Genomic DNA, 27,266 nt, shown 5'->3' with positions numbered 1-27,266 from the left:
CGGGTCCCGGCCGTTGATGGCCGCAGGGACCGCCGGATAGGGGTGTATTCGCCGTATAAGACGCACCGACTTTTTCCCCCCCCAAAAAAGTGCGTCTTATACGGCGAAAAATACGGTAAAATATAGATATACTATGAAAACTGTACTGAAGGCATGTATAAAAACAACACTGGATAATAATACCCCAATTAAATATAATTAGAACTGGATACAGAAATAGGAAAGTCTTTGCGCTATATTAGGCGCTACAAGTGCTGCAAATAGGGATATTTCCTCCGCAACTGGAGATGGATTGTGTATAGTCAATAGCTTGGCAGGGACGGCACCGTGCCGAAATAAGATAGTTAGCAGTAGATAATATTTTGTCGTAGCGTTTGGCAGCGCTGGATGCCCCCTGTTTGGAGCCCACTCTACCCTGACTGCCCAGGGCTACAGTATGAGTGGCTTCAAACTCAGGGGTTGTTGCTGATTGTCCACAGTTATTGTAATCCTCCGCTTCGGGACCTCGCTATCACCCGGCGGCGCGGGGACAGGTATGCGAGGCTCCGAGCGCAATGTGAGTTTGGCTCTGTGTGCCTCTTACCGGCTCTGCCGATCGTGGGCTGGATGCAGTCGTTCTAGCTGCGGCTGGCCAGCGGAGCAGAAGGAGTTCCTGTTGGAGCGTGTTTCTCTAATCAGAGGCTCCTAGGGTATAAGTCCCTCCATGTGTCCACAGGGGGGGTGATGGTAGGTGACTTCTCGGGCTAGACGCGTTTCGGGAACCACGTCCCCTTTTTCGATAGCAGTGAGAGTGAATGACTGAGAGTGAATGACTACGACAAAATATTATCTACTGCTAACTATCTTATTTCGGCACGGTGCCGTCCCTGCCAAGCTATTGACTATACACAATCCATCTCCAGTTGCGGAGGAAATATCTTCCTGTGGAGCATATAGCAGCTGATAAGTCCTGGAAGGATTAAGATTTTTAAATAGAAGTGATTTACAAATCTATTTAACTTTCTGGCATCAGTTGATTTAAAAAAAAAGAAGCTGCATCAAGCTGTTCTATATGCGCTGGGTAGAGTAACGGGCAGGGCTCTTTTTTTGGTTGCACCATCTACATGTCCCACTTTTTCACATGATTGAGCAAGACGCTGTACAGAGAACATTTTGTGCATATTATTCCTCTTATAGACGTAGATAACTGTCTCACGGCATTGGTACTCTTTCCGTAGTTCCGTAGAAATTTGGCGACATGACCTGTCCATGTTAACCCTCTTGTGTGCGGTAACAATGCCATGCTACTCTGCAAGGTCTGAAACAAGCACCAATGCTTTATGGCTAACCACTGCCAGACACTTCCCTGTAATACCCTGTATCTCTAATGCATGTGTTCTGCCTAATATAGAAGTACAGTGATCCCTCAACTTAAAATGGCCTCAACATACAATAGTTTCAACATACAATGATCTTTTCTGGACCATTGTAAGTTGAAACCAGACTCAACATACAATGCTATGGACAGTCCAGATCTGTGAAATGTGTCAATGACTGGAAGAACCGACCAATCAGAATGGGCATTCACTGGTAAAACCCCTGTATTACTGAAGCGTATGCACTGACTGGTGTCTGGTAGCGCCCCCTACAGTACAGGGAGGTATTACATGTTCTGTACTTTGTACCAGGGTTACCTGCTCCTTTGGACACCAGGTGGGGGGCGGCTCCATGTTACTTTTTTAGGACACTGTGTACTGTTCAGGACCCTGAAGAAGCTCCTGTCCTCTTCATAGACCAGTGTTTCCCAAGCAGGGTGCCCCCAGCTGTTGCAAAACTACAACTCCCAGCATGCCCGGACAGCCAACTCTTCATAGACCAGTGTTTCCCAAGCAGGGCGCCCCCAGCTGTTGCAAAACTACAACTCCCAGCATGCCCGGACAGCCAACGGCTGTCCGGGCATGCTGGGAGTTGTAGTTTTGCAACAGCTGGAGGCTCCCTGCTTGGGGAAACACTTACATAGACAGTGATTTACAGCTTCCAGCAGCTCTTTCTTACGTTTATATGTACGATCTTGCTTTATCTGTATTAGATATCTACTTATTTTACTTTAATCCTTACTTTTTCCTAGTTTTGGATGACATTTTAGTGCCTTTAAAACGAATTACCAGTTCTGGTCTCAACATACAATGGTTTCAACATACAATGGTCGTCCCAGAACCAATTAATGTTGTAACTTGAGGGACCACTGTATTTGATGCCAGTGCTTCCTGTTTCCCCGGCCTGGTACTCATGTTCTTTAGGCTGGGGCTATATGGCGACTTTGGTCACATAACAGCAAATCATATCTAAGTTGTGCTACCAAAACAATTTGTGCGACTTGGCTGCGACTTGCTATCATGTGACTTTATTACAGTTGATATCTGTAGAAATCTCAGTCAAATTGTACAGAAGTCGCAAACAGGTCGCAGTCACATGCAACTTGCATTGAGGTCAGTGCTGGCGCGAGGACCAAGGACCAAAAATCCATCAAGGGTGGATTTTCAGCAACAGTCGCGCTATGTCTCATTGCAACCTCATTCTATAACATTATGTGCAACATCGTGTGACCTCTGTGTAACGTAACCAAAGTCGCTGTGTGGTTCCAGTAGTGCCCAGCCTTATATTGTGTTATCCTGTGCTCATCCTGTGAGTGAAAACTTTGGGCCTCACTGTCAAAAGGAAAAATAATAAAGTGTTTTCTAGCCCATAGTAAGAAATAAGACTTTTTCGTGAATAGATATAGACAAAAAGTTATTGCTTTTGTACCTATTTATGTATTTTCCTATTTATATCGACAGTCTTTAATTTTCCTGGTACGTGATTGGAGTTTTCCATATGAATTCCCATACGGGGCTGATGGAGGATCCAAGTTTTTAGAAAAACGGCTGAAGGTGAATGATTTTTGAAAGAAATGTGAACAATGTTAGTGTGAATCTGACTAAGGGTACGTTCACACGGATTTTCGGAGCGTATTTAGGTGCGGATCCGCTGGTGAAGGCCCCGCTCTATGCTGTCTTTATATGTGCCTGCTGGTAGCGGCAATACGCCGCTACGAGCAGACACAGTGCAGCGATGTGCGCGGCGTACTCGCACATCGCGGCCGCTCTCCCTGCTCTGAGCTAGGCAGAGAGCTCCCGAGATGTGCGAGTGTACTGCGACTCGCACATCGCAGTGTGCCTGCTGGTAGCGGCGTATTGCCACTACGAGCAGGCACATGTAAAGACAGCATAGAGCGGGCCTTCACCAGCGGATTTGCTGTAAATCCGCACGTGTGAACGTACCCTAAGGGTACGTTCCCACACGGCGTATTTTGCTGCGTATTTGGTGCTGCATATTTTCCTACCCATTGACTTCAACAGAGAAAATAAAATACGCAGCAGAAAATACGCAGCAAATACGCCGTGTGGGAATGTACCCTAAAAGAGTGTGTCACAGCAACCTTTACAGACTTTCCCATTATCATGTTGTTTAGATTGGGGTAGCAGGATCAGTGACTGACAGCTACCTCTGTCACCGCTTATCTCCAGGTGATCCGATGGGTAAGGGGTTGTTCATATCTGCACTGACAATTTGTTCTGCTTATATCTTATTCCCATTGCTGGTACTGTGATACGCTCCAGTTTTTCGCACACAAATCCGTTGAAAAGAATCCACAATATACCCATCCATGTGAACGTACCCCAAGAGTATTATGCCTTTGGGACCCCCATCTTAATTTGCTTGTCAATAAACATTGTGCATTTGTGACTGTGAAGACAATGAAATTAACAGTTTCAGATTTGTGTTATTCCAGGTGTCCGAAAACCAACATGAAGAACTGCAGAACGTGAGGAAACATATCCACTCCTGCTTCACCAACATCTCCTGCTTTCTTCTGCCACACCCAGGTCTCACCGTGGCTACAAACCCAAAATTTGATGGCAAACTTAAAGGTGGGTAACACATACCTTTTGTTATCCTTGAGCTTTGTTCATGGGAAAGTCTACAAATTAAAGGGGTGATCCGGTGAATTTATTTTTATTTTTTTTAAATCAACTGGTACCAGAAAGTTAAACAGATTTGTAAATTAGAAAGAACTCCGTCCGGCACCAAGGTATAGGGTAAAAAAGGCTTGTCTTTATTTATTCCACTGCAGGATACATACAGATCAAGATGGCTGACGCGTTTCGCCCTTTACAGAGCTTAATCGTAGACTCAGTAGACTCGTAGACTGAGTCTACGATTAAGCCCTGTAAAGGGCAAAACGCGTCAGACATCTTGATCTGTATGTATCCTGCAGTGGAATAAATAAAGACAAGCCTTTTTTACCCTATACCTTGGTGCCGGACAGAGTTCTTTCTAGCATAAGGAGTTGCCGGAGGCAGTGCCGGCAGTCCGCAGCACAGGTGTGAGAGGTGTCCGGCGCTGGTGAGAGAGGTATCCATATTCCTTAGATTTGTGAATTACTTCTATTTAAAAATCTTAATCCTTCCAGTACTTATCAGCTGCTGTATGCTCCTCAGGAAGTTCTTTTCTTTTTTAATTGCTTTTCTGTCTGACCACAGTGCTCTCTGCTGACACCTCTGTCCATGTCAGGAACTGTCCAGAGCAGAATCAAATACCCATAGCAAACCTCTCCTGCTCTGGACAGTTCCTGACATGGACAGAGGTGTCAGCAGAGAGCACTGTGGTCAGACAGAAAAGAAATATAAACAAATAAGAACTTCCTTTGGAGCATACAGCAGCCGATAAGTACTGGAAATCTGTTTATTTTTCTGCAACCAGTTGATTAATGAAAAAAAAAATTTCACCGGAGTACCCCTTTAAATAGATATTCCTATTATACAATGTGATTGCATATTCAGTAGCTAGGATATTCCATCACTTTTACTATCGGTGACGCTGACCCCTGAGATCCCTTCTGATTCCTGGAAATTTCTTTTTATTTGGGCAGTGTGCCCACCAGAACTTATACTGTGGGGTCATCAGGATGGTTAAATACAAGGCTGCATTTGTCTTTACAGAGATCGACGAAGAGTTTATAAGACATTTGAAAGTTTTTATACCATGGCTCTTAAGCCCAGAAAACTTGGATGTTAAAGAAATCAATGGTAATAAAATAACCTGCCGTGGTCTGGTGGAATACTTTAAGGTAAGTCTGTCAGTATTGACAAGTAACGTGTTCTGGCATTATATGTCACTATAAAATGACCTGCAGTATAAAATAACTATTAATAACTCACATAGAAGTTTTATTCACTTTCGTTGTTATTCCAACATCTGTTAAACAAATGTAAATTCTTTTCTGTAGCCTAGGCAGAGCCGCATGCACTGAACATGGCACAAATGTATAGAATTAGAACCATACGGAAGAACATGGAGTGCCGATGTCTCTGCTGTAGGAAGCCACATGGGCTCTGTGAGCCATCATACAGTCTCTGTGCACATGGCTCATAGGGTACGTTCAGATGAGCGGATTTACAGCGGATTTTACGCAGCAGATCCGCCGCTATTCCTCTATTGCTGCCTTTATATGTGCCTGCTCGGAGTGGCAATACGCCACTACTTGCAGACACACTGAAGCGATGTGCGTGTCGTCGTGCATGTGCGGCGTACTTGCACACATCGTGGCCGCTCCCCCTGCTCAATGAGCTAGGCCGAGAGCTGCCGCGATGTGCGAGTATACTGCGCATGCGTGCGGTGACGCGCACATCGCAGTGTGTCTGCTCATAGCGGCGTATTGCTGCTCCGAGCAGGCACATGTAAAGGCAGCAATAGAGGTCCTTCAGCAGCGGATCCGCAGCGAAATATGCGTGGAAAATCCACTTGTCTGAACGTACCCTAAGGCTCTATGTGCAACAAGAACAAAGCTTAAAGGGGTTATCCAGGAAAAAACTTTTTTTTAAATATATATATATATATATATATATATATATATCAACTGGCTCCAGAAAGTTTAACAGATTTGTAAATTACTTATATTAAAAAATCTGAATCCTTTCAGTACTTATGAGCTGCTGAAGTTGAGTTTTTCTTTTCTGTCTAGGTGCTCTCTGATGACACGTGTCTCGGGAGCTGTCCAGAGTAGAAGCAAATTCCCATAGCAAACCTATTCTGCTCTGTGCAGTTCCTGAGACAAGCAGAGATGTCAGCAGAGAGCACTGTTTCCAGACTTCAGTACTTCAGTAGCTGGTAATTATTGGAAGGATTAAGATTTTTTAATAGAAGTAATTTACAAATCTGTTTAACTTTCTGGAGCCAGTTGTACCCCTTTTAATGATTTATCAATTTCCTTAACTTGTATTTATTAATTGCCATTTATTGTAGCCAGATATCCATAGATGAGAGCCTGACTGCTTTTCCCTGTAATAATATTGTTTCTGTTCACTACTGCAGCTTTATAATGTGTTTATTGATGTGGGGTACTCCACTGCTCAGCGTTTGGAACAAACTGTTCCGAATGCTGGAGCCGGGAGCTTGTGACGTCATAGCCCCACCCCTCATGATGTCACGCCCGCCCCCTCAATGCAAGTCTATGGAAGGGGGCGTGACAGACGTCACGCCCCCTCCCATAGACTTGCATTGAGGGGGCAGGCGTGATGTCATGAGGGGGCGGGGCTATGACATCACAAGCTCCCGGTGCCAGCTCCAGCGTTCGGAACAGTTTGTTCCAAACACTGAGCAGCGGAGTACACCTTTAACCTCTTGTGCCTGACACTCTCAGAGAGGCGCCAAACAGCCAGCTGAGAATGAGAGCTTGTGTCAAAATTCACACAAACCTCATCCATCTGCGTTGCAATAAATGAAATGCGCATTATGTTTATAGGTGTTTACATCACATTTCCCAGGAAAGAAGGGATTTTTGTCCAGGCAGAGTTGCTGTCTGATGTATTTTACAACTAAATCTCTGCTGTTTCCGTACATATGGAAACAGATGCTGAGCTGTGTTGTGTTTCCTTTCTTCAAAGGAACTGAACAAATAAACACCACTTAGTATCCTTGTTTTTGGATCCCAAGGGGGGAGGTGATGGGACCTACGTCATGTAACATAACAGCTGTCGACTAGATTGTAGATTGTAGGATGGTTACAACCTTGAGCACATTTTGTAGTTAGGGTGCTTTCACACCACGTTTTGTACTTACGGTTCCCGAATATGGTTGGGAGGAGGGGGCGGGGCTTAATCGCGGCGCCGGCACTCAGCCGTATCCGGGAACCGTATTTAATGCATGTCTATGAGCCGACCGGAGTGAACTGCAGCCTCCGGTCGGCTGCGTTTTCAGACGTATGCGGTTTCCCGACCGTAGGCAAAAAGGCGGTTGACCACGTTTTTGCCTGCGGTCGGGAAACCGCATACGGCCGAAAACGCAGCCGACCGGAGGCTGCGGTTCACTTCGGTCGGCTCATAGACATGCATTAAATACGGTTGAGTGCGGGCGCCGCGATTAAGCCCCCCCCCCCTCCTCCCAGCCGTATTCAGGAACCGTAAGTACAAAACGTGGTGTGAAAGCACCCTTACAAATACAATTTTTTTCTTATTAGACTGTAATTTTTGTTGTTTACTTATGTCACATATGAGGCTCCTAACAGATTAGTATATTTTTTGGCAACTATATCGCAGCTGTGTGTCCAGGCCGGAAGCCGGGCAGATGACCAGAACGGATTCCGGTCACTAGAGCCGCAGTCAGACCGAGACGTTCAGCCGTAATACGGACGCCAAAATGCACATAAAATATGCTTGTCTGTGGGAAGCTTTAGGCTGCATACCTACCTACACTCTTATAGCACCATGTTACCGTATACACTCCTATATTGTATTATACAATGATCCCTGCTACATTGTAGTCTGAGAAAACAGTTTTTATTACTACAGTAAAGATTTTGGTATAAAACTTCCTAGTTTCTGTTCAGGCACTGATCCAGCAGGTAGCTACTTGGTGTGAGCAAAGTTAATGTAGCACGTGGACAAAGTATAAAACCTGCTTTCAGCCAAGTTCATTACAATAAAAATAAAAAAAACTATCTGTAGAGTTAACGTGGCCATAAAACTTAAATTACTATAAAATTACGACTCCTCGCGACTACTTCATACACATGCATGCTTGGCTGAGCGTGCCTTTGTTTACAATGGCTATAGGCAAACTATCCACTGCCAGACACTTCTGACAGCAGCGTATCTCTCCTGAAAACAACAGGATCAGACTTTAAAGAATACCTGTCACTAAATAAACTTTTCTAAACTAATTCAGGCTATGTTCCCTAACTACTCATAACACTTCCCCCACCCTTAAAAAAAAATGTTTAGGTCTCTTTCACACTATGAAATCCCTCAGAAGTTCCGTCACTATATTGGGGAAAACCGTCCGTTACAAAACCCCTGATGGCCGTGACTAAATCGCATTGCAGCCTATGGGGTTTTGTAACTGCCCGTTAAGAGCTTTAAAAAAACTATTTATCTGACCTCTCTTCTTGCTCACATAGTGTGAGCTGCCGGCAGGAGGATGTGGGCGTGCCCCAGCAGGCTCTACGTCACTGAAGCCTGCTGGCGGGACTGCTTCTGCCCTCACTTCGCCAGGGGGGGGGGTCCTCAGTGCCCAGAGCCCTGCTTTTCCTCGGTGTACAGAGCCCTGCTTTTCCTCGGTGTACAGAGCCCTGCTTATCCTCGGTGCACAGAGCCCTGCTTATCCTCGGTGCACAGAGCCCTGCTTATCCTCGGTGCACAGAGCCCTGCTTATCCTCGGTGCACAGAGCCCTGCTTGTCCTTAGTGTATAGAGCCCCGCTTGTCCTTAGTGTATAGAGCCCCGCTTGTCCTCGGTGTACAGAGCCCCGCTTTTCCTCGGTGTACAGAGCCCTGCTTGTCCTCGGTGTACAGAGCACTGCTTGTCCTCGGTGTACAGAGCACTGCTTGTCCTCTGTGTACAGAGCCCTGCTTGTCCTCACTGCACTGAGCTCCATTTGTCTTCAGTGTACAGAGCCCTGCTTGTCTTCAGTGTACAGAGCCCTGCTTGTCTTCAGTGTACAGAGCCCTGCTTGTCTTCAGTGTACAGAGCCCTGCTTGTCCTCAGTGTACAGAGCCCCGCTTGTCCTCAGTGTACAGAGCCATGGTTGTCCTCAGTGTACAGAGCCCTGCGGGGTATGTGAGTGAGCACAGTGCTCCCGCCTGTCTGATTGACAGGCGGGGAGCTGCGCTGAGCTCGTAGCATGCTCAGCCAGCGCTGCGATTTTGGACTCGCTGCAAGACCGGTGTGAGTCCGAAATCAATGAAAAAGCTTGCAGCCAGGGACTCCTAGGGAGACCCCTTGTGGCCACATTTTCAAAATGAAAATACACTTAAAAGGAAGCATTTTTTTAATTAAATCCAATTACAAAGTTGTTCTATATATATCAGCTCTAACATATCAAAAACATTTTTGATGAAAGGTACTCTTTAAAATTCAACATGTCTAATTCTTTTATCCTCCAACATCATTTGTCAAGGAAAAGTCTGAAAACCAACACACACATTAGATGCTTGACCACTGCTATCAAAATTGGCAGGTTTGGTCAACCTTTCCCTCATATGTATAGTTTTTTTTTACATAATCTGATGGTGATCCTTGTTAAATCTGCATTATCTGCCAATCTGCTGATCTAAAATTGTTTAATTCCATAACAGGCCTATATCAAGATATATCAAGGAGAGGAATTGCCACATCCGAAGTCAATGTTACAAGTAAGTTTATTTTATCCTCCAGATAGACGATCAATATAAGATTGGTGGGGGTCTGACTCAGCTCGCCAATCAGCTGCTTGAAGGAGCTGTAGAACTCCGGCCTCTTCAATGCTCGTCCAGTCATTCTTGAACTATTACAAGTGATGGGCCGAAGTACGTAGGTACTTAAAGGCAGGGGCATAGCTAGAAACCACAGGGCCCTGATCCGAAAAATTGTCCTGGGCCCCCTACTCCCTGACGACCCGCTTCCCTAATCCCTGTTGACCCCTTACTCTGCCGCACAAAGATATCAGTGACTACAGCACAGCCAGGAGAATACACAGTGATATAAGCCACTTACAGACAGTGCAGGACTGGGACCAAAAATAGACCCAGACATTTTAGAATAAGCAGCTCATTTTTATAATGGGGTCCGACTGGCTCTCCAGATGTTGCAAAGCTACAACTCCCATCATGTCTAGAGAGCCTCAGGCATTATGAAAGTTGCCGTTTTATAACAGCTGAAGACCCACAGATTGGGTCAGACAGAACACACAATGAGATCAGTGACTTGAGTGACATCTTCTCTGTTGTCTTTCCTTTTCTTCTTCATCTGGTGCAGACAACAGGACGTCTTCCAGCTCCATCTTCTCTGCAGAGTTTGACGCCAGAACATCATTGGTTTCTTAATTTGACAGCAGATCCTCATCCTCTGTATAAAGACAATAATCATTATAATTCTGCCAACCACTGTACCTCCTGAATATAATACTGCCAACCACTGTACCCCCTGAATATAATACTGCCAACCGCTGTACCTCCTGAATATAATACTGCCAACCACTGTACCTCCTGAATATAATACTGCCAACCACTGTACCTCCTGAATATAATACTGCCAACCACTGTACCTCCTGAATATAATACTGCCAACCGCTGTACCTCCTGAATATAATACTGCCAACCACTGTACCTCCTGAATATAATACTGCCAACCGCTGTACCACCTGAATATAATACTGCCAACCGCTGTACCTCCTGAATATAATACTGCCAACCACTGTACCCCCTGAATATAATACTGCCAACCACTGTACCCTCTGAATATAATACTGCCAACCATTGTACCCCCTGAATATAATACTGCCAACCACTGTACCCCCTGAATATAATACTGCCAACCGCTGTACCCCCTGAATATAATACTGCCAACCGCTGTACCTCCTGAATATAATACTGCCAACCGCTGTACCTCCTGAATATAATACTGCCAACCGCTGTACCTCCTGAATACAATACTGCCAACCACTGTACCTCCCGAATACAATACTGCCAACCACTGTACCTCCTGAATATAATACTGCCAACCACTGTACCTCCTGAATATAATACTGCCACACACAGTACCCCCTGAATATAATATTGCCAACCACTGTACCCTCTAAATATATTATTGCCACACACTGTACTCCTGAATATTATACTGCCACACACTCTACCCCTTGAATATATTACTGCCACCCACTGTACCCCCTGAATATAATACTGCTATACCCACTCCCCCACCCCACCAATCCTTGTTCTCCTCACCCCTGCACTCCATATCCCCACCACCTCACCCTCAGTCTCCTCATTATCCCATTATTCCCCCCCCCCAGGACTCCATCCTTTGTCTCCACATCATTCCATCCCCCCCCCCCCTTGCACCCCATCCACAGTCTCCTCATCATTACACCCACTCTGTCCCACCCCCTTCCCGTCCCCGGATCCCGTTTCTCATTATTGCAATCTATTGCAATTTTATCATCTTAATCCCTCCAGCTGCTGTATACTACAGAGGAAGTTCTTTTCTTTTTGATTTTCTTTCCAGTCTGACCACAGTGCTCTCTGCTGACGCCTCTGTCCATGTCAGGAACTGTCCAGAGGAGGAGAGGTTTGCTATGGGGATTTGCTCCTGTTCTGGACAGTTCCTGACATGGACAGAGATGGCAGCAGAGAGCACTGTGCTGTAGTCAGACTGGAAAGAACTACACAACTTCCTGTGGAGCATACAGCAGCTGGTAAGTACTGGAATGATTAAGATTTTTATATAGAGGTAATTTACAAATCTGTTTAACTTTCTGGCACCAGTTAGTTTAAGTACCGTACCCCTATAAATGAGGCAATGTAGCAGTATTTTGCAGTGCTGTTACCAGTAGCATGGTGAGTCAAGTATGATCACATGTGAACACTGAAGAGGCCAAGGAAGGGCTTTGGAAAAACAGTGTAGTAAGTGGGTAAATTGTGTTTAGGTTTAGAATAGGATTTTTTGTTTAGGGGAATAAGGCTTAGCTGTCGGTTGTTTTCTGGGAGTCGTGCACAGAGGAGAATTAGGAGTTTTGGGATGGATAGGTGTTTTCCTTACTCGGGGAAGGGGCTTATGGTAGGAAAAACCTTTTATATCTGTCAGGTCATGTGTCAACCATGTATGTAAGTGACGCGATACCGTGCTCACCTCTTTTCTCTCTTGTAAACATTAATAAATGGCTTTTTCTTTGCAATTGTCTTCACAACCTGTTATGTGAAATGGAGACAGAGAAAAAATCAAGGGAGCGGCCTCCAATCCTTCAACATATTCCCGAGTATGACTCCATATATTTATTAGTGTAACTTACACTTAGTGAGTGGTCCCCGAACTGACCACTCACCAACTTCACATTGCGTATCAACAGTAAATAACCGGTCTGTCCGCTACACTTCATTTGGAATGGGAGTCGCTCTCTCCCGAGATATATATTATATATATATATATATATATATATATATATATATATATATATGGAATCAGAAACAAAAAAAACTGAATAAAAGGAGTGGACAGACCACTTTTCTTTGACATTGCCGCAATTAGTAGCAGTATAATGCTTCAAATGATTTACTTCACTTAGGGGTGCTCGGTCCTTATGCTCCCCCTGTGCCGGCTTGCTTCCCAAGTCCCACTCACATCCTCGTCCCACTAGTGGTCTCCAGCTGTTTCTTTCCTCTTGCCGATATTCACGCCCTCTCTGTTAGATGGAAGGTTCTTTGGTGTAAACACCTTACACTCATGGACACAGCTGTCCAAAAGACCATTTATTGCACATGGAACAATTAAATGTACATAAAATTATAACCATTTTCATTAATTAAAAAAAAGGCTACATATACCTACAATACTTATAGCAGGAAATTACATCATTACTACCATTTTCATTCATAAAAAGGTCTACATATACTCACAACACTATATACCATGGAGTGACATCATTACTGTCATTTACATACAAACTCCTCCACATGACATCAATGCTACAATATACATTATACTCGCTCCAGGGTTTCATTAAAACCTTTTGGGAAGAGCGTGCCTAATTTTAAAATATAAAAGCAACAAATCAAAATCTCCAATAGCTAAAATATCTTCCTTTTATTACAAATAGCATATTACAGAATACAGTATATAAATCCCCATAAAAACAGTAATTCACAGTCAATACACAAAGTGCGATATTTATAGGGACAATCCCCAATATTACATCCTCACCCGAAGCGTTTCCCCGTAACTGGGTAATTTACAGTAACATACAGTTCATCAGGGGTAAAAAGATGGTTGTGATCGCTTTAGAGCAAAAAGTTATATGTGAGCAGCATATAAAACATATAGGCAGCAAATAAAGCAAGTACATAGATAAACAATACTAGACTCTGCTTATATAAGAGATAATCAAATGGTCTGTTCGGGTTTTGGAGCTGCAGAGATGTATCCTCAGACCTTCATTATTGTCTCAATACAATCACAGTAGTTAGACCTCAAGGATATATAGAGTGTACTCAAAACATATCCTCCAGGGATGCCACTACAATAGTGTAGACACATAAAGGTACAGCCATCCAACTAGAGAACGGAGCTATAGAGCAGAGCTGTCATTAATAGGGGCTAAACGTTATATGGTCTCAACCAGCCGCACTCAGATAACAATCTCCTCCATACCCAGTCCCGCTGCTGACTGTCACATAAACTTATTACAGCGACCACTTAAGCACATGACCACTGCTCCTGCTCCTGATCCCGGGAGGATATGTTTTGAGTACACTCTATATATCCTTGAGGTCAGCTATAGAAAGAAACATACTCTAACTACTGTGATTGTATTGAGACAATAATGAAGGTCTGAGGATACATCTCTGTAGCTCCAAAACCCGAACAGACCATTTGATTATTTCTTATATAAGCAGAGTCTAGTATTGTTTATCTATTTACTTGCTTTATTTGCTGCCTATATGTTTTATATGCTGCTCACATATAACTTTTTGCTCTAAAGCGATCACAACCATCTTTTTACCCCTGATGAACTGAATGTTACTGTAAATTACCCAGTTACGGGGAAACACGTCAGGTGAGGATCTAATATTGGGGATTGTCCCTATAAATATCGCACTTTGTGTATTGACTGTGAATTACTGTTTTTATGGGGATTTATATACTGTATTCTGTAATATGCTATTTGTAATAAAAGGAAGATATTTTAGCTATTGGAGATTTTGATTTGTTAGTTCGAGCTAGCTATAATTTATCTATATATCAGTGATTTGTTGTTAAAAATATAAAAGCTTTCTCTTTTACACAATAAAGAAAAACCTCCTTAAAGGGGTACTCCACCCCTAGACATCTTATCCCCTATCCTTTGGATAAGATGTCTGATCGCGGGGGTCCCGCCTCTGGGGACCCCCACAATATAGCATGCGGCACCCACCTGTTTCTGGTCCGGAAGCACTGGGTCCCGACCACCGGAACGGAAGTCGGTGACATCACGACTCCGCCCCCGTGTGACGTCACGCCCCGTCCCCTCAATGCAAGTCTATGGGAGGGGGAGTATCTTGCACCAATTTAAATTTTAGTCAAATTTCTGACTGTTACTTCATCTCCTTGGAGACCGCACCAATATTTCTCTTCACTTTTCAATCCTGCAAATTATGAAAAAATGTGCAAATAATTAGCACAAACTTGTAACATTTTTGCTATTTTTTTTTTAACAAAAGAAAAACTGGCATAACTTACTTACCGTATATACTCGAGTATAAGCCGACCCGAGTATAAGCCGAGACCCCTAATTTCAACCCAAAATCCCAGGAAAAGTTATTGACTCGAGTATAAGCCTAGGGTGGGAAATACATCACCCCCCCCTGTCATCATCCAGACCCGTCATTAACATCCTCATCATCATCATCACCGCCTGTCATCATCCAGACCCTCATCATCATCACCTGTCATCATCCCCTTGTCATCATCCCACACCCCCCCCCTTCATCATCCCCTTGTCATCATCCCACACACCCCCTTCATCATCCCCTTGTCATCATCCCACACCCCCCACCTTCATCATCCCCTTGTAATCATCCCACACCCCCCACCTTCATCATCCCCTTGTCATCATCCCCACCCCCCTTCATCATCCCACACCCCCCTTCATCATCCTCTTGCCATCATCCCACCCCCCCCCCCTTCATCATCCTCTTGTCATCATCCACTCTCAGTGGTCTTCAACCTGCGGACCTCCAGAGGTTTCAAAACTACAACTCCCAGCAAGCCCGGGCAGCCATCGGCTGTCCGGGCTTGCTGGGAGTTGTAGTTTTGAAACCTCCGGAGGTCCGCAGGTTGAAGACCACTGCGGCCTTCGACATCATCCAGCCCCCTCTCACCCCCTTTAGTTCTGTACAGTACTCACCTCCGCTTGGCGCTGGTCCGGTGCTGCAGGGCTGTCCGGTGAGTAGGTCGTCCGGTGGGATAGTGGTTCCGGGCTGCTATCTTCACTGGGGGCACCTCTTCTCCGCGCTTCGGGCCCAGAATAGAGGCGTTGCCTTGACGATGACGCAGAAGTACGTTGGCAATGAACGTACCTCTGCGTCGTTGTCAAGGCAACGTGACTATTCTGGGGCCGGGCCCGAAGCGCTTAGAAGAGGCCTCCCCGGTGAAGATAGCAGCCCGGAACCACTATCCAACCGGACCACCTCCTCTCCGGACAGTCCTGCAGCACCGGACCAGCGCCGAGCGGAGGCGAGTACTGTACAGAACTAAAGGGGTGAGAGGGGGCTGGATGATGTCGAAGGCCGCAGTGGTCTTCAACCTGCGGACCTCCGGAGGTTTCAAAACTGCAACTCCCAGCAAGCCCGGACAGCCGATGGCTGCCCGGGCTTGCTGGGAGTTGTAGTTTTGAAACCTCTGGAGGTCCGCAGGTTGAAGACCACTGCGGGTGGAGAGTTCACTCGAGTATAAGCCGAGGGGGGTGTTTTCAGCACGAAAAATCGTGCTGAAAAACTCGGCTTATACTCGAGTATATACGGTAGTAAATGTGGACCAATATAACTTTTTGTTTAGCTTATGCTATTTCTGACTCAAATTATTATTATTATTATTTTTTATATGTTAGGCCACAGCGGAAGCAAACAACCTCGCAGCCGTTGCCACAGCAAAGGATTTGTATCATAAGAAAATGGAAGAGGTGAGAGTAGAGACATGAAAGGTGACATCTGTTTTTAAGTCTGTTTGACAAATTCTTTATAATCCTGTCAAATGGTCATATGCACGGTAGCATCGCTGCAGGGTCTGGAATTGTTCCGGCACGTTTGATCAATTCTATCTCTGTGTCACAAATGCATATTACTAAAATGTGTGTTTCTAGAAAGGTAAGTTTTGTTTTACTATATCCTAAGGATGACTTATTTTGATAAATGTGATCATGTGTAGTGTTGAGCGGCATAGGCCATATTCGAATTCGCGAATATTCGCGAATATATGGACGAATATTCGTCATATATTCGCGAATATTCGCATATTCGTTATATTCTCGTTTTATTTCCGCGTACGCGAAAATTCGTGTATGCGAAAATTAACATATGTGAAAATTAGCATATGCGAAATTAGCATACGCGCAAATTCGCATATGCGAAAATTAGCATATGCGAATTTTCGCGCGCCAGTCTCACACAGTAGTATTAGAACCTTCTTTACACCACCCAAGCTGGAAGCAGAGAGGGATGATCACTGTGATGTGTACTGTGAAGAAAAAAACAAAAAAAAAACGAATATTCGTAATTACGAATATATAGCGCTATATTTGCGAAATTCGCGAATTCGCGAATATGCGATATTCGCGAATAATATTCGAATTGCGAAAGTTCGCGAGCAACACTAATCATGCGCTATCAGTGCAAGCTAAATTAAGTTATATTATGATTAAAGGGGTACTCCGCTGCTCAGCGTTTGGAACAAACTGTTCCGAACGCTGGAACCGGGGGCTTGTGACATCATAGCCCCGCCCCCTCAAGACATCACGCCCCCACCCCATCAATGCAAGTCTATGGGAGGGGGCGTGACGGCTGTCACACCCCCTCCCATAGACTCGCATTGAGGGGGCGGGCGTGACATCATGAGGGGGCTATGACATCACGAGCTGCCGGCTCCAGCGTTCGGAACAGTTTGTTCCAAATGCTGAGCAGCGGAGTACCCCTTTAAAGAGTACCTGTCATCAAACCATATTTTCTAAACTAACTGAGATTATATTCCCTAACTATTCCTAACACCCCTCCTGCCCTTAAAGGGGTTCTCCAGCATAAGGTGATTTTAGTACGTACCTGGCAGACAGTAATGGACATGCTTAGGAAGGATCTGCGCTTGTCTTGGGCTAAATGGCTATGCTGTGAGATTACCATAACACTGTGGCTAGCTTTCTCTGAACTTGTATTTCCTGTTTTCAGTTTTCTTGTTTGCCTACAAATCCCATGATACCATTTTCTTCCTTCCCACACATCAGCTACCCCACCCATTGAAACATAAATGAGCTGCAGACCTGTGGTTTTCAATCAGAGTGCCTCCAGCTGTTCCATTACTTGCAGATTGCTCTCTCCACCCATTGAAGCAGAGAGGCTCCCTATCATCAGCTGACTAGTGAGTCAGGTCTCGACCGCATTGCAAGCTGGGAAAAATCCGAGACAGCAGTCATTTTGTATGCTGTTAAAAATAAATATTGGGATGAAAATCACATAAAAATTGTGAGAAAACCGTCACACACAGGTAAAGACACTATATTATGAACTACACTAACTTGACAGCCCCTGTAGCATAGTCAAATAAAAAAATTCCCGGAATACCCCTTTAAAAAAAAAATTCCGAACTTTAATAAGCTCTGTATCCTACCTTTCCCCTTGCTCACATTGTGTGAGCTCCCGGCAGGAGAAAGTGGGCGTTCCCCAGCAGGCGCAACGACACAGAAGCCTGTGAGAGCTGTGCCTCTCCATGCTCCGCACGCACTTCCTGAGTTTGGTCTCCTGCCAGGCCGGGAGAAGACCAAGCTAACTATTTGAATTGAACAGGGAACCGAATAGTGACCGTTTTTTTTTTAGCACATTAAAAACATAAAGGTTGAGAATTTTAACAGCAAGTAAATAGCAAAGTGTCTTATAATTATATAAGGAACAATATATTAAAAGTTTAGTTTGGTGACAGATACTCTTTAAAGGGAAAGAATTAACCGATTCCTACCTTGTCCCTACCCTTGATCATACTTCTCTGTCCCAGGTAGGTAACTGCTTCTTTGTCAGAGACTTATAGAGATGTGACCGGGGTCAACTGTACCCAACATTTGTGCCGCCTGAGACAAGAAGACCTGTCTCTTTGCCAAACCCCTATTAGCTTCACTCGACCCCAAAACCAGCCTTTTCTCTTAGGGATTGTTCACATGTCAAAATGAAGGTTGAGCATTAAAATGTTGCAGGTAATTTAACATAAAAGAACAAATCTGGCATGACGAAAAAAGCAAATAAAAAAAAAATATATTTTTTTTTTATAAAGACTGGTATCTTCGCTGCCGGTCTAAAAGAACACCAACCCCCCCCCCCAGGATTATGTGAGACGTGCGGCTCTACATAACTCTCTGCACATCAGGGCTGCCTTGCACACTTACTGAAATCAAACACAGTTTACACTTGCAAGAAAATGTAAACTGTGATAAATTATCTGAACGAGATGGCTACACCCCTTGTGCTAAGCCCATCCACCGTAAACTGTGCCCACTCGGAGGAGATTACCCAAAAAGTTGCATAATGTTTGTGCAAGGGCCTTCCTTGCACAAAAAGTGAGCAATGTTTTGACCACTTTCATCACTATTTTATTCATAAAAGCTCCCCTTTTGTCTACTATGATTTTAATTTTGTTTAAAAAATAAAATAGAAAATATTGTATATACTCGAGTATAAGCAGAGTTTTTTAGCACGATTTTTCGTGCTGAAAACGCCCCCCTCGGCTTATACTCGAGCTGTCCGGACATGCTGGGTGTTGTAGTTTTGAAACCTCTGGAGGTCCGCAGGTTGAAGACTACTGCGGCCTTCGTCATCATTCAGCCCCCCCCCCCCTTTTGTTTTGTACTCACCTCCCCTCAGTGGGAAGTTAGGGTGAGCTGCTCCGGGCCATCTATGCTGCAGGGACCGTCCGGTGGGGATGGTTAGTCATTGCGGACTGTCCATTTTCACCGGGGGGGGGCCTCTTCTCCGCGCTTCGGGCCCGGCCTCAGAGTAGTGACGTTGCCTTGACGACAACGCACAGGGACGTTCATGCGCAACATCCCTGTGCGTCGTCGTCAAGGCACCGTCACTACTCCGGGCCCGAAGAAGAGGCCCCCCCAGTGAAAATGGACAGCCCCCAACGACTAACCATCCCCACCGGACGGTCCCTGCAGCAGAGATGGCCCGGACCAGCTCACCCTAACTTCCCGCTGAGGGGAGGTGAGTACAAAACAAAAGGGGGGGTGGGGGCTGGATGATGACGAAGGCCGCAGTGGTCTTCAACCTGTTGTAGTTTTGCAACATCTGGAGGTCTGCAGGTTGAAGACCACTGATGACGGGATTGACAGGCGGTGATGATGACGGGGGGGTCTGGATGATGATGGGGGTATTGATGATGACATGGGGGGTGATGTATTTCCCACCCTAGGCTTATAGTCGAGTCAATAACTTTTCCTGGGTTTTTGGCGTAAAATTAGGGGCCTCGGCTTATATTCAGGTCGGCTTATACTCGAGTATATACGGTAATATATAAAATTAAACCAACAATCCAAAGGCAGCAAAAAATAAACTGGCACTGCAGACAACTGCACTAATAGAAATGTCCACGCACCTGGGATGCACTAGTATGATCGCAACTGGAACCATGGATGGTGCTCACGTAAAGAAAAAGTCCATAGGAATAATAATAACTGTACATAGAATATGAATCGGAGCACTCACCCAATCACTTCTGGTTCCAGTAATTTCCGAGATGTTATCCTCTTCAGACAGAAACAGCGTCTGAACTCCCCCGTTATCATCTACCGCCTTCCCACTACCGTCCGAAGAGGATAACATCTCGGAAGTTACCGGAACCAGAAGTGATTCGGTGAGTGCTCCGATTCATATTCTATGTACAGTTATTATATATAAAATTATTTTTACCTTAAATTGTGTTCTATTATTTCTTTTTCTTCTCTTATTTAGGTGTGTGGGGGGGACAGACCCTTTTTGGCACCCACTGACTTGCAGCATAAACATCAGGAACTAAAGGAAGATTCTGTGAAGCTTTTCCGTAGTGTGAAGAAAATGGGGGGTGAAGAGTTCAGCCGGAGATACCTTCAGCAACTAGAGAATGAGATTGATGAGCTTTATGTCCAGTATATCAAACATAATGACAGCAAGAATATATTCCATGCTGCCCGCACCCCAGCCACACTGTTTGTGGTCATATTCATCACATATGTGTTGGCCGCAGTCACTGGCTTCATAGGCCTGGACATTATTGCTAGCCTATGTAACATGATTATGGGACTCACGCTCATCACCCTGTGTACATGGGCGTATATCAGATACTCAGGAGAGTACCGAGAACTGGGGGCCGTAATAGATCAAGTGGCTGCAGCACTATGGGATCAGGTATTATTCATTGATATTATTTTATCATTTTACAAGTGCATAAGTAGGCAGATTTACCATTCAGGGATTTTGGAAAGCCATGTATATTTCTATACCTTACAAAAAGCTTAAAGGGGTTGTGCGCTGCCCTAATTTTCGGAGCTCCGCTCACAGCGTCCGGAAGTTCATTACTCCGCACGCTGTGTGCGGGCTTCCGTGTTCGCGGCCGTGTGACGTGACGTCACGCCCGGCCCCTCGCGACGTCTCGCCCACCCCCTCGTGACGTCACTCCCGCCCCCTCTACAAAAGTCTATGGGAAGGGGGTGTGACAGCGGCCACGCCCCCTTCCCATAGACTTTCGTTGAGGGGGCGGGCGAGACGTCGCGAGGGGGCGGGCGAGACGTCATGCCCTGCGGCCGCGAACACGGAAGCCCGCACACAGCGTTCGGAGTAATGAACTTCCGGGCGCTGTGAGCGGAGCTCCGAAAGTCAGGGCAGCGCACAACCCCTTTAAAGGTGCCTTTAAACTGGTGCCAGAAAGCTAAGCAGATTTGTAAATCACTTCTATTAAAAAATCTTAATCCTTCCAGTACTTTTTAGGGACTGTATACTATAGAGAAATCCAAAAAAGAAATGCATTTCCTCAGATGTCACGACCCACAGTGCTCTCGGCTGACCTCTGCTGTCCATTTCAGGAACTGTCCAGAGTAGGAGAAAATCCCCATAGCAAACATATGCTGCTCTGGACAGTTCCTAAAATGGACAGCAGAGGTCAGCAGAGAGCACTGTGGTCGTGATGTCAGCAGAGGAAATGCATTTCTTTTTTGGATTTCTCTTTAGTTTACAGCCCCTAAAAAGTACTGGAAGGATTAAAGATTTTTTTTTAATAGAAGTGATTTACAAATCTGTTTAACTTTCTGGCACCAGTTGATTTAAAAATAAATAAATAAATAAAAGTTTTCCACCGGAGTACCCCTTTTAACAAAGCAGGGGCATGCATGAGTAGCAGTGGAACCTGGGTCCTGGTGCCTGAGGGGGCTCACATTCTGCTATGCCACAAAAGACAATAGTATTATAGATGGCACATAGTAGGTGGGGGCTGTTACATATTTTGTACTGGTGCCCAGAAGCATAAATTTGTGTCCCTGTAACAAAACTAAATGGCTCTTTAATCCCTATAATCCCTTTTTGAGTTCCAAAAGTGTATAAATGATTTGTTCTCTATATCAGTGTTTCCCAACCAGTGTGCCTCCAGCTGTTGCAAAACTACGACTCCCAGCATGCCCGGACAGCCTTCGGCTGTCCGGGCATGCTGGGAGTCATAGTTTTGCAACAGCTGGAGGCACACTGGTTGGGAAACACAGCTCTATATAACTGACAGATATTTACTGATCCCTACAGAAAACGTTCACCAAATATTTCCATAAAATAACATGATTTTTTCTTCTTTTCAATTCCTGCTAAAAAGGGAAGCACCAATGAGGTAAGTGTCATAACAATAAACCGTGTTTAATCTTCTAACAACAGATCATAGATACTCCATGTTAGGTCAGTAGGGTAATATGGCTGCATTTATGTGTCCATATTATGACCTCTAGTCTGGTATCGACCACTGGTCTAATGACTTGAACTGACAGCATCATAGACCATAGGGCTGGGAGTTGAAGCATTTCACACTCTTGTAAAATTGGCCGAAGTCTGTTCCACCCTGAATTAAAGGGGTATTCCAGGAAAAGAAAATTTTTTATTATATATATATATATATATATCTATCGCTCAACTGGCTCCAGAAAGATAAACAGATTTGTAAATTACTTCTATTAAAAAATCTTAATCCTTTCAGTACTTAGAGCTTCTGAAGTTAAGGTTGTTCTTTTCTGTCTAAATCCTCTCTGATGACACCTGTCTCGGGAACCGCCCAGTTTAGAAGAGGTTTGCTATGGGGATTTGATTCTAAACTGGGCGTTTCCCGAGACACTTGTCATCAGAGAGGATTTAGACAGAAAAGGAACAACCTTAACTTCAGAAGCTCATAAAGTACTGAAAGGATTAAGATTTTTTAATAGAAGTAATTTACAAATCTAAAAAAAAACTAAAAAAACTAAAAAAGTAGCCCACCCCTCTAGGCTAGCATCAGTTGCCTGATACAGTAATGTAATGGTAAAAATGATGACTGGATCGTGCTTCAATTATAATATGAAAGTGCAAATTTATTACACAATAAAATACATATAAAATATAAACAATAACTCCTCGAAACACAAGGGCCCTTGTGCCGAGGAAAATTACAATATAAAACTTATAAAACTTATACACACACCAATAGCTAGCATTGAGAATTTTTTTGGAGAATTTTTTAGCAATGCAATAATACTTTAAATCCGGCCTCCGATATATCAAATGGGTTAAATGTCCCTTAAAGGTATGGATTCCAATTATACGTAAGGTAAAGTCCCATTATAGGATATAGATTCCAAATTTTAAACATAGAATGGGTAAATTATAGTTACCAGTCTGCAATACATCCCGATAGAAAGTCACCTTGAGTTGAAATGTGGAGTCCGCACGGTTAGGTGGTATCAGACACTGGCATGCGTCCTCGCGGCGGTCTGCCTGCCACAGACCAGCTGTAATAATAACCGCTTACTGATGTTTCGCTGCAGATGGTAACCACACGATGAAGCAGGTGCGGACTTCTAGGTAACTCGATGGTGGGTGACGTCACAGGCGCTTGGGCAATGCTGCCTGGAAGATGATTCCGGGAATGGTGTACTGCTTAGCAGAACTGGATCGGAGTTTGCCTTTGAACAGTCAGGTAGCGGTGATGTATAATAAGAATATTATACATCACCGCTACCTGACTGTTCAAAGGCGAACTCCGATCCAGTTCTGCTAAGCAGTACACCATTCCCGGAATCATCTTCCAGGCAGCATTGCCCAAGCGCCTGTGACGTCACCCACCATCGAGTTACCTAGAAGTCCGCACCTGCTTCATCGTGTGGTTACCATCTGCAGCGAAACATCAGTAAGCGGTTATTATTACAGCTGGTCTGTGGCAGGCAGACCGCCGCGAGGACGCATGCCAGTGTCTGATACCACCTAACCGTGCGGACTCCACATTTCAACTCAAGGTGACTTTCTATCGGGATGTATTGCAGACTGGTAACTATAATTTACCCATTCTATGTTTAAAATTTGGAATCTATATCCTATAATGGGACTTTACCTTACGTATAATTGGAATCTATACCTTTTAAGGGACATTTAACCCATTTGAAATATCGGAGGCCGGATTTAAAGTATTATTGCATTGCTAAAAAATTCTCAAAAAAAAATTCTCAATGCTAGCTATTGGTGTGTGTATAAGTTTTATAAGTTTTATATTGTAATTTTCTTCGGCACAAGGGCCCTTGTGTTTCGAGGAGTTATTGTTTATATTTTATGTATTTTATTGTGTAATAAATTTGCACTTTCATATTATAATTGAAGCACGATCCAGTCATCATTTTTACCATTACATCACTGTATCAGGCAACTGATGCTAGCCTAGAGGGGTGGGCTACTTTTTTAGATTTGTTTCCCTTATCACAACACCAGGTGTAGGTGTACAGCCCTCTTACCTCGGCTAGTTAATTGTGAGCTGCACATCCCCAGTTTTTTACCTAATTTACAATATCTGTTTAACTTTCTGGAGCCAGTTGAGATAGATAGATAGATAGATAGATAGATATAATATATAAATATAATATATATAAATAAAATTTTTTTCCTGGAATACCCCTTTAACCCATTACATTTTTTTTCAATATGGTGGCAAATCCTGTATTGTCAGCTGTAGGATATTTCTCAGCACACTGTGCGTGCTCTTGCCAGTACATGGACCACTTACTATATCACTGAATTATCATGTTATAGCCATCACTAGAGATGAGCGAACTTACAGTAAATTCGATTCATCACGAACTTCTCGGCTCAGCAGTTGATGGCTTTTCCTGCATAAATTAGTTCAGCTTTCAGGTGCTCCGGTGGGCTGGAAAAGGTGGATACAGTCCTAGGAGACTCTTTCCTAGGACTGTATCCACCTTTTCCAGCCCACCGGAGCACCTGAAGGCTGAACTAATTTACGCAGGATAAGTCAACTGCCGAGCCGAGAAGTTCGTGACGAATCGAATTTACTGTAAGTTCGCTCATCTCTAGCCATCACCACACAGCTAAAGTACCCACAGCTTGTTTTTACCACGCAGTTCAATCCACTACATCAGTGATCTTCAACCTGTGGACCTCCAGATGTTGCAAAACTACAACTCCCAGTATGTCCGGACAGCCAACGGCTGTCCGGGCATGCTGGGAGTTGTAGCTTTGCAACATCTGGAGGTCCACAGGTTGAAGACCACTGCACTACTTATACAGGCACCCTTAAAGGGAATGTGTCACATAGATATTTTGTTTCCTGAAGAGACAGCTACTGAAACCTGTTCTTTTTTTCTAATCAGGTTCAGGATTTTTTTTAATTTTATTTAATATTTTGTACAATTTTCAGACATCTTGCCTGAGCTGTTTTTAGAACAGTATTTAGTGATATGCTTTACTGCAGGATCAATGGACCATAGACACCAACCTTTTTAAAAGGGGAAGGAAGGGTGGGGGGGGGGGGGGTGTCTGCCTCTTAATTTTGTCATCTTTGATTGTCTGTATGCAGCAGGTTATGAGCTGATGTAGAGTTCTGCTATAATTCACGCCAATTTTCCGATGTGAATTATAGTAAATGTGTCCGGCCGCAAGACCCCTTCAGCTGAGTTCTGCCTAATTTTGAGAAAGTGCTGCAAACAGCACTTAGGCTAGGTTCAGACTATGGAATTTCCGCCTGGAATTCCTCTTTGAAATTGTAGGCGGAAATTCCGCTTGCTAAAATGTATAGTGTAGTGAATGGGTTTCCGTTCACAAATTCACACTTCGGAATTTGTGAAGCGGAATTTGTGAACGGAAAATCCGCTTGGAAATTTCCGCCTGAAGAATGGGGTTGCTCTTTCTTCAGGCGGAAATCCGCGCAGAACACATTGCAGTCTATTGGAGACTGCAGTGTCTCCGCGCGGTCCCAGCGCCGACTGATTCAGTCAGCGCTGGCCGCACTCGGAATCTCCGGCCGGAATTTTCTGCCCGGAGATTCCGTAGTCTGAACCTAGCCTAAGGCTAGATTCACACTACGGAATTTCTGCCTGCAATTCTGCTTTGAATTTGCAGGCAGAAATTCTTCTTGCTAAAATGCACAAGCTAGGGAATGGCTTTCCCGTTCACGAATTCACACTTTGGAATTTTGGAAGCAGAATTTGTGAACGGAAAATCCGCTTTAAAATATCCGCCTGAAGAACGGTGATGCTCTTTGTTCAGGCCGATATCCTCGCGGAACAAATTGTAGTCTATTGGGGACTGCAATGTCCGTGCGGTCCTAGCGCCGACTGATTCAGTCGGCCCTGGCCGTACTCCGAATCTCCGGGCGGAAATATTCCGTCTGGCGATTCCGCAGTGTGAACCTAGCCTAACTCCCAGCATGCTGGATAGCCACACGAGAAGTATACATAACATTGCATGCCTTTGTTCACTACATATCAGATGCAGAAAAATGTCATTTTTTGCTCCCCTTTTGTAGGCCCTCTATAAGCTTTACAGCGCTGCAGCAACCCACCGACATTTATACCACCATGCCTTCCCTGCTCAACAACCTGAGGCTGCCGAAGACCATGATAAGAACATGTAACGGTTTCTGTAACGGCCAAGAGAGCATAAAAGTCTCACAGTAAAAGCTGCATGAACTTAAGTGTCCACCAACTGGTAAATATTAATGGTAACGCTGTCATGACTTCACCTTTAAGAGCGGGCGTTCTACCATCACAGTGGTCAAGGAGGATCAACGCTGCTTGACACCTCGCTGGGCCCCTGACACCGGGATTCATGATGGCACCACCAGAACACTATAGAAATGTTGGGACACAACCAAACCTACACTCGCTTACGCTACTTTATTTTTAAAGTGTGTAATTATAATTTATTCTACGATATGGCACTTATACACTCACATTCATTATTTTACATACACTTTATTTCTAATACAGTTACTCGCTGTCCTGTTGCAGCTTAGGTTACCTTACGAGAGCACAAATCTAACGCCACCCGGCAATGCTTCCCGTGATCGCACTATAAGGTGCTCTGTGTAACTGCAAGCACTCACCCTGCCTGTACACTTGTATTTATTATACTGTATATTTTGTTGTTATGGTACATACTGGTGACGGAGAGGATGTTTCAAAAAGTTTTATAAACCTTCATTAAAGACAATTCTAAGAGACGTTTGATGTACTCCAAGACACTGTGTGGAACCTGCTGTTGCTTTGCCTTAAAGGGGTACTCCAGAGAAAACAAAAATCCAAATTAACTGGTGACAAAAATGTATAAATCTTTACTTATTACATTACATAAAAAAAAATAAAAAACATTTCAGTACTTAGCAAGCAGCTGCATACTATAGAAAGTTGTGTAGTCTTTCCAGTCAGACATGTAAGTAAAATATACTGCAGCCATTTTTAGGGTAGCGTGAGGATTCTTCTGTGTTTTGACACTTAGGATGCAGA

General features: G+C 44.3%; 1 protein-coding gene across 1 annotated transcript in view; it reads left to right on the top strand.

Annotated features, from left to right (window-relative positions):
- Positions 1-26,983, top strand: part of ATL1 (atlastin GTPase 1) — a 78,336-nt gene extending 51,353 nt beyond the window's left edge. The window contains 8 exon segments of the mRNA XM_056546657.1: positions 2,817-2,909; positions 3,812-3,950; positions 5,022-5,149; positions 9,652-9,708; positions 16,134-16,205; positions 20,230-20,661; positions 22,109-22,123; positions 26,288-26,983. Of these exon segments, the coding sequence (XP_056402632.1) occupies positions 2,817-2,909; positions 3,812-3,950; positions 5,022-5,149; positions 9,652-9,708; positions 16,134-16,205; positions 20,230-20,661; positions 22,109-22,123; positions 26,288-26,395 (1,044 nt within the window). The 3' untranslated portion in view covers positions 26,396-26,983.
- Positions 26,984-27,266: the final 283 nt, after the last annotated feature.

The sequence above is a fragment of the Hyla sarda genome, chromosome 11 (genome assembly GCF_029499605.1).
Source record: "Hyla sarda isolate aHylSar1 chromosome 11, aHylSar1.hap1, whole genome shotgun sequence".
In the NCBI taxonomy this organism is placed as follows: domain Eukaryota; kingdom Metazoa; phylum Chordata; class Amphibia; order Anura; family Hylidae; genus Hyla; species Hyla sarda.
The sequence above is the reverse complement of the archived record's forward strand: the minus strand, read 5'-3'. Positions and strand labels throughout refer to the sequence as shown.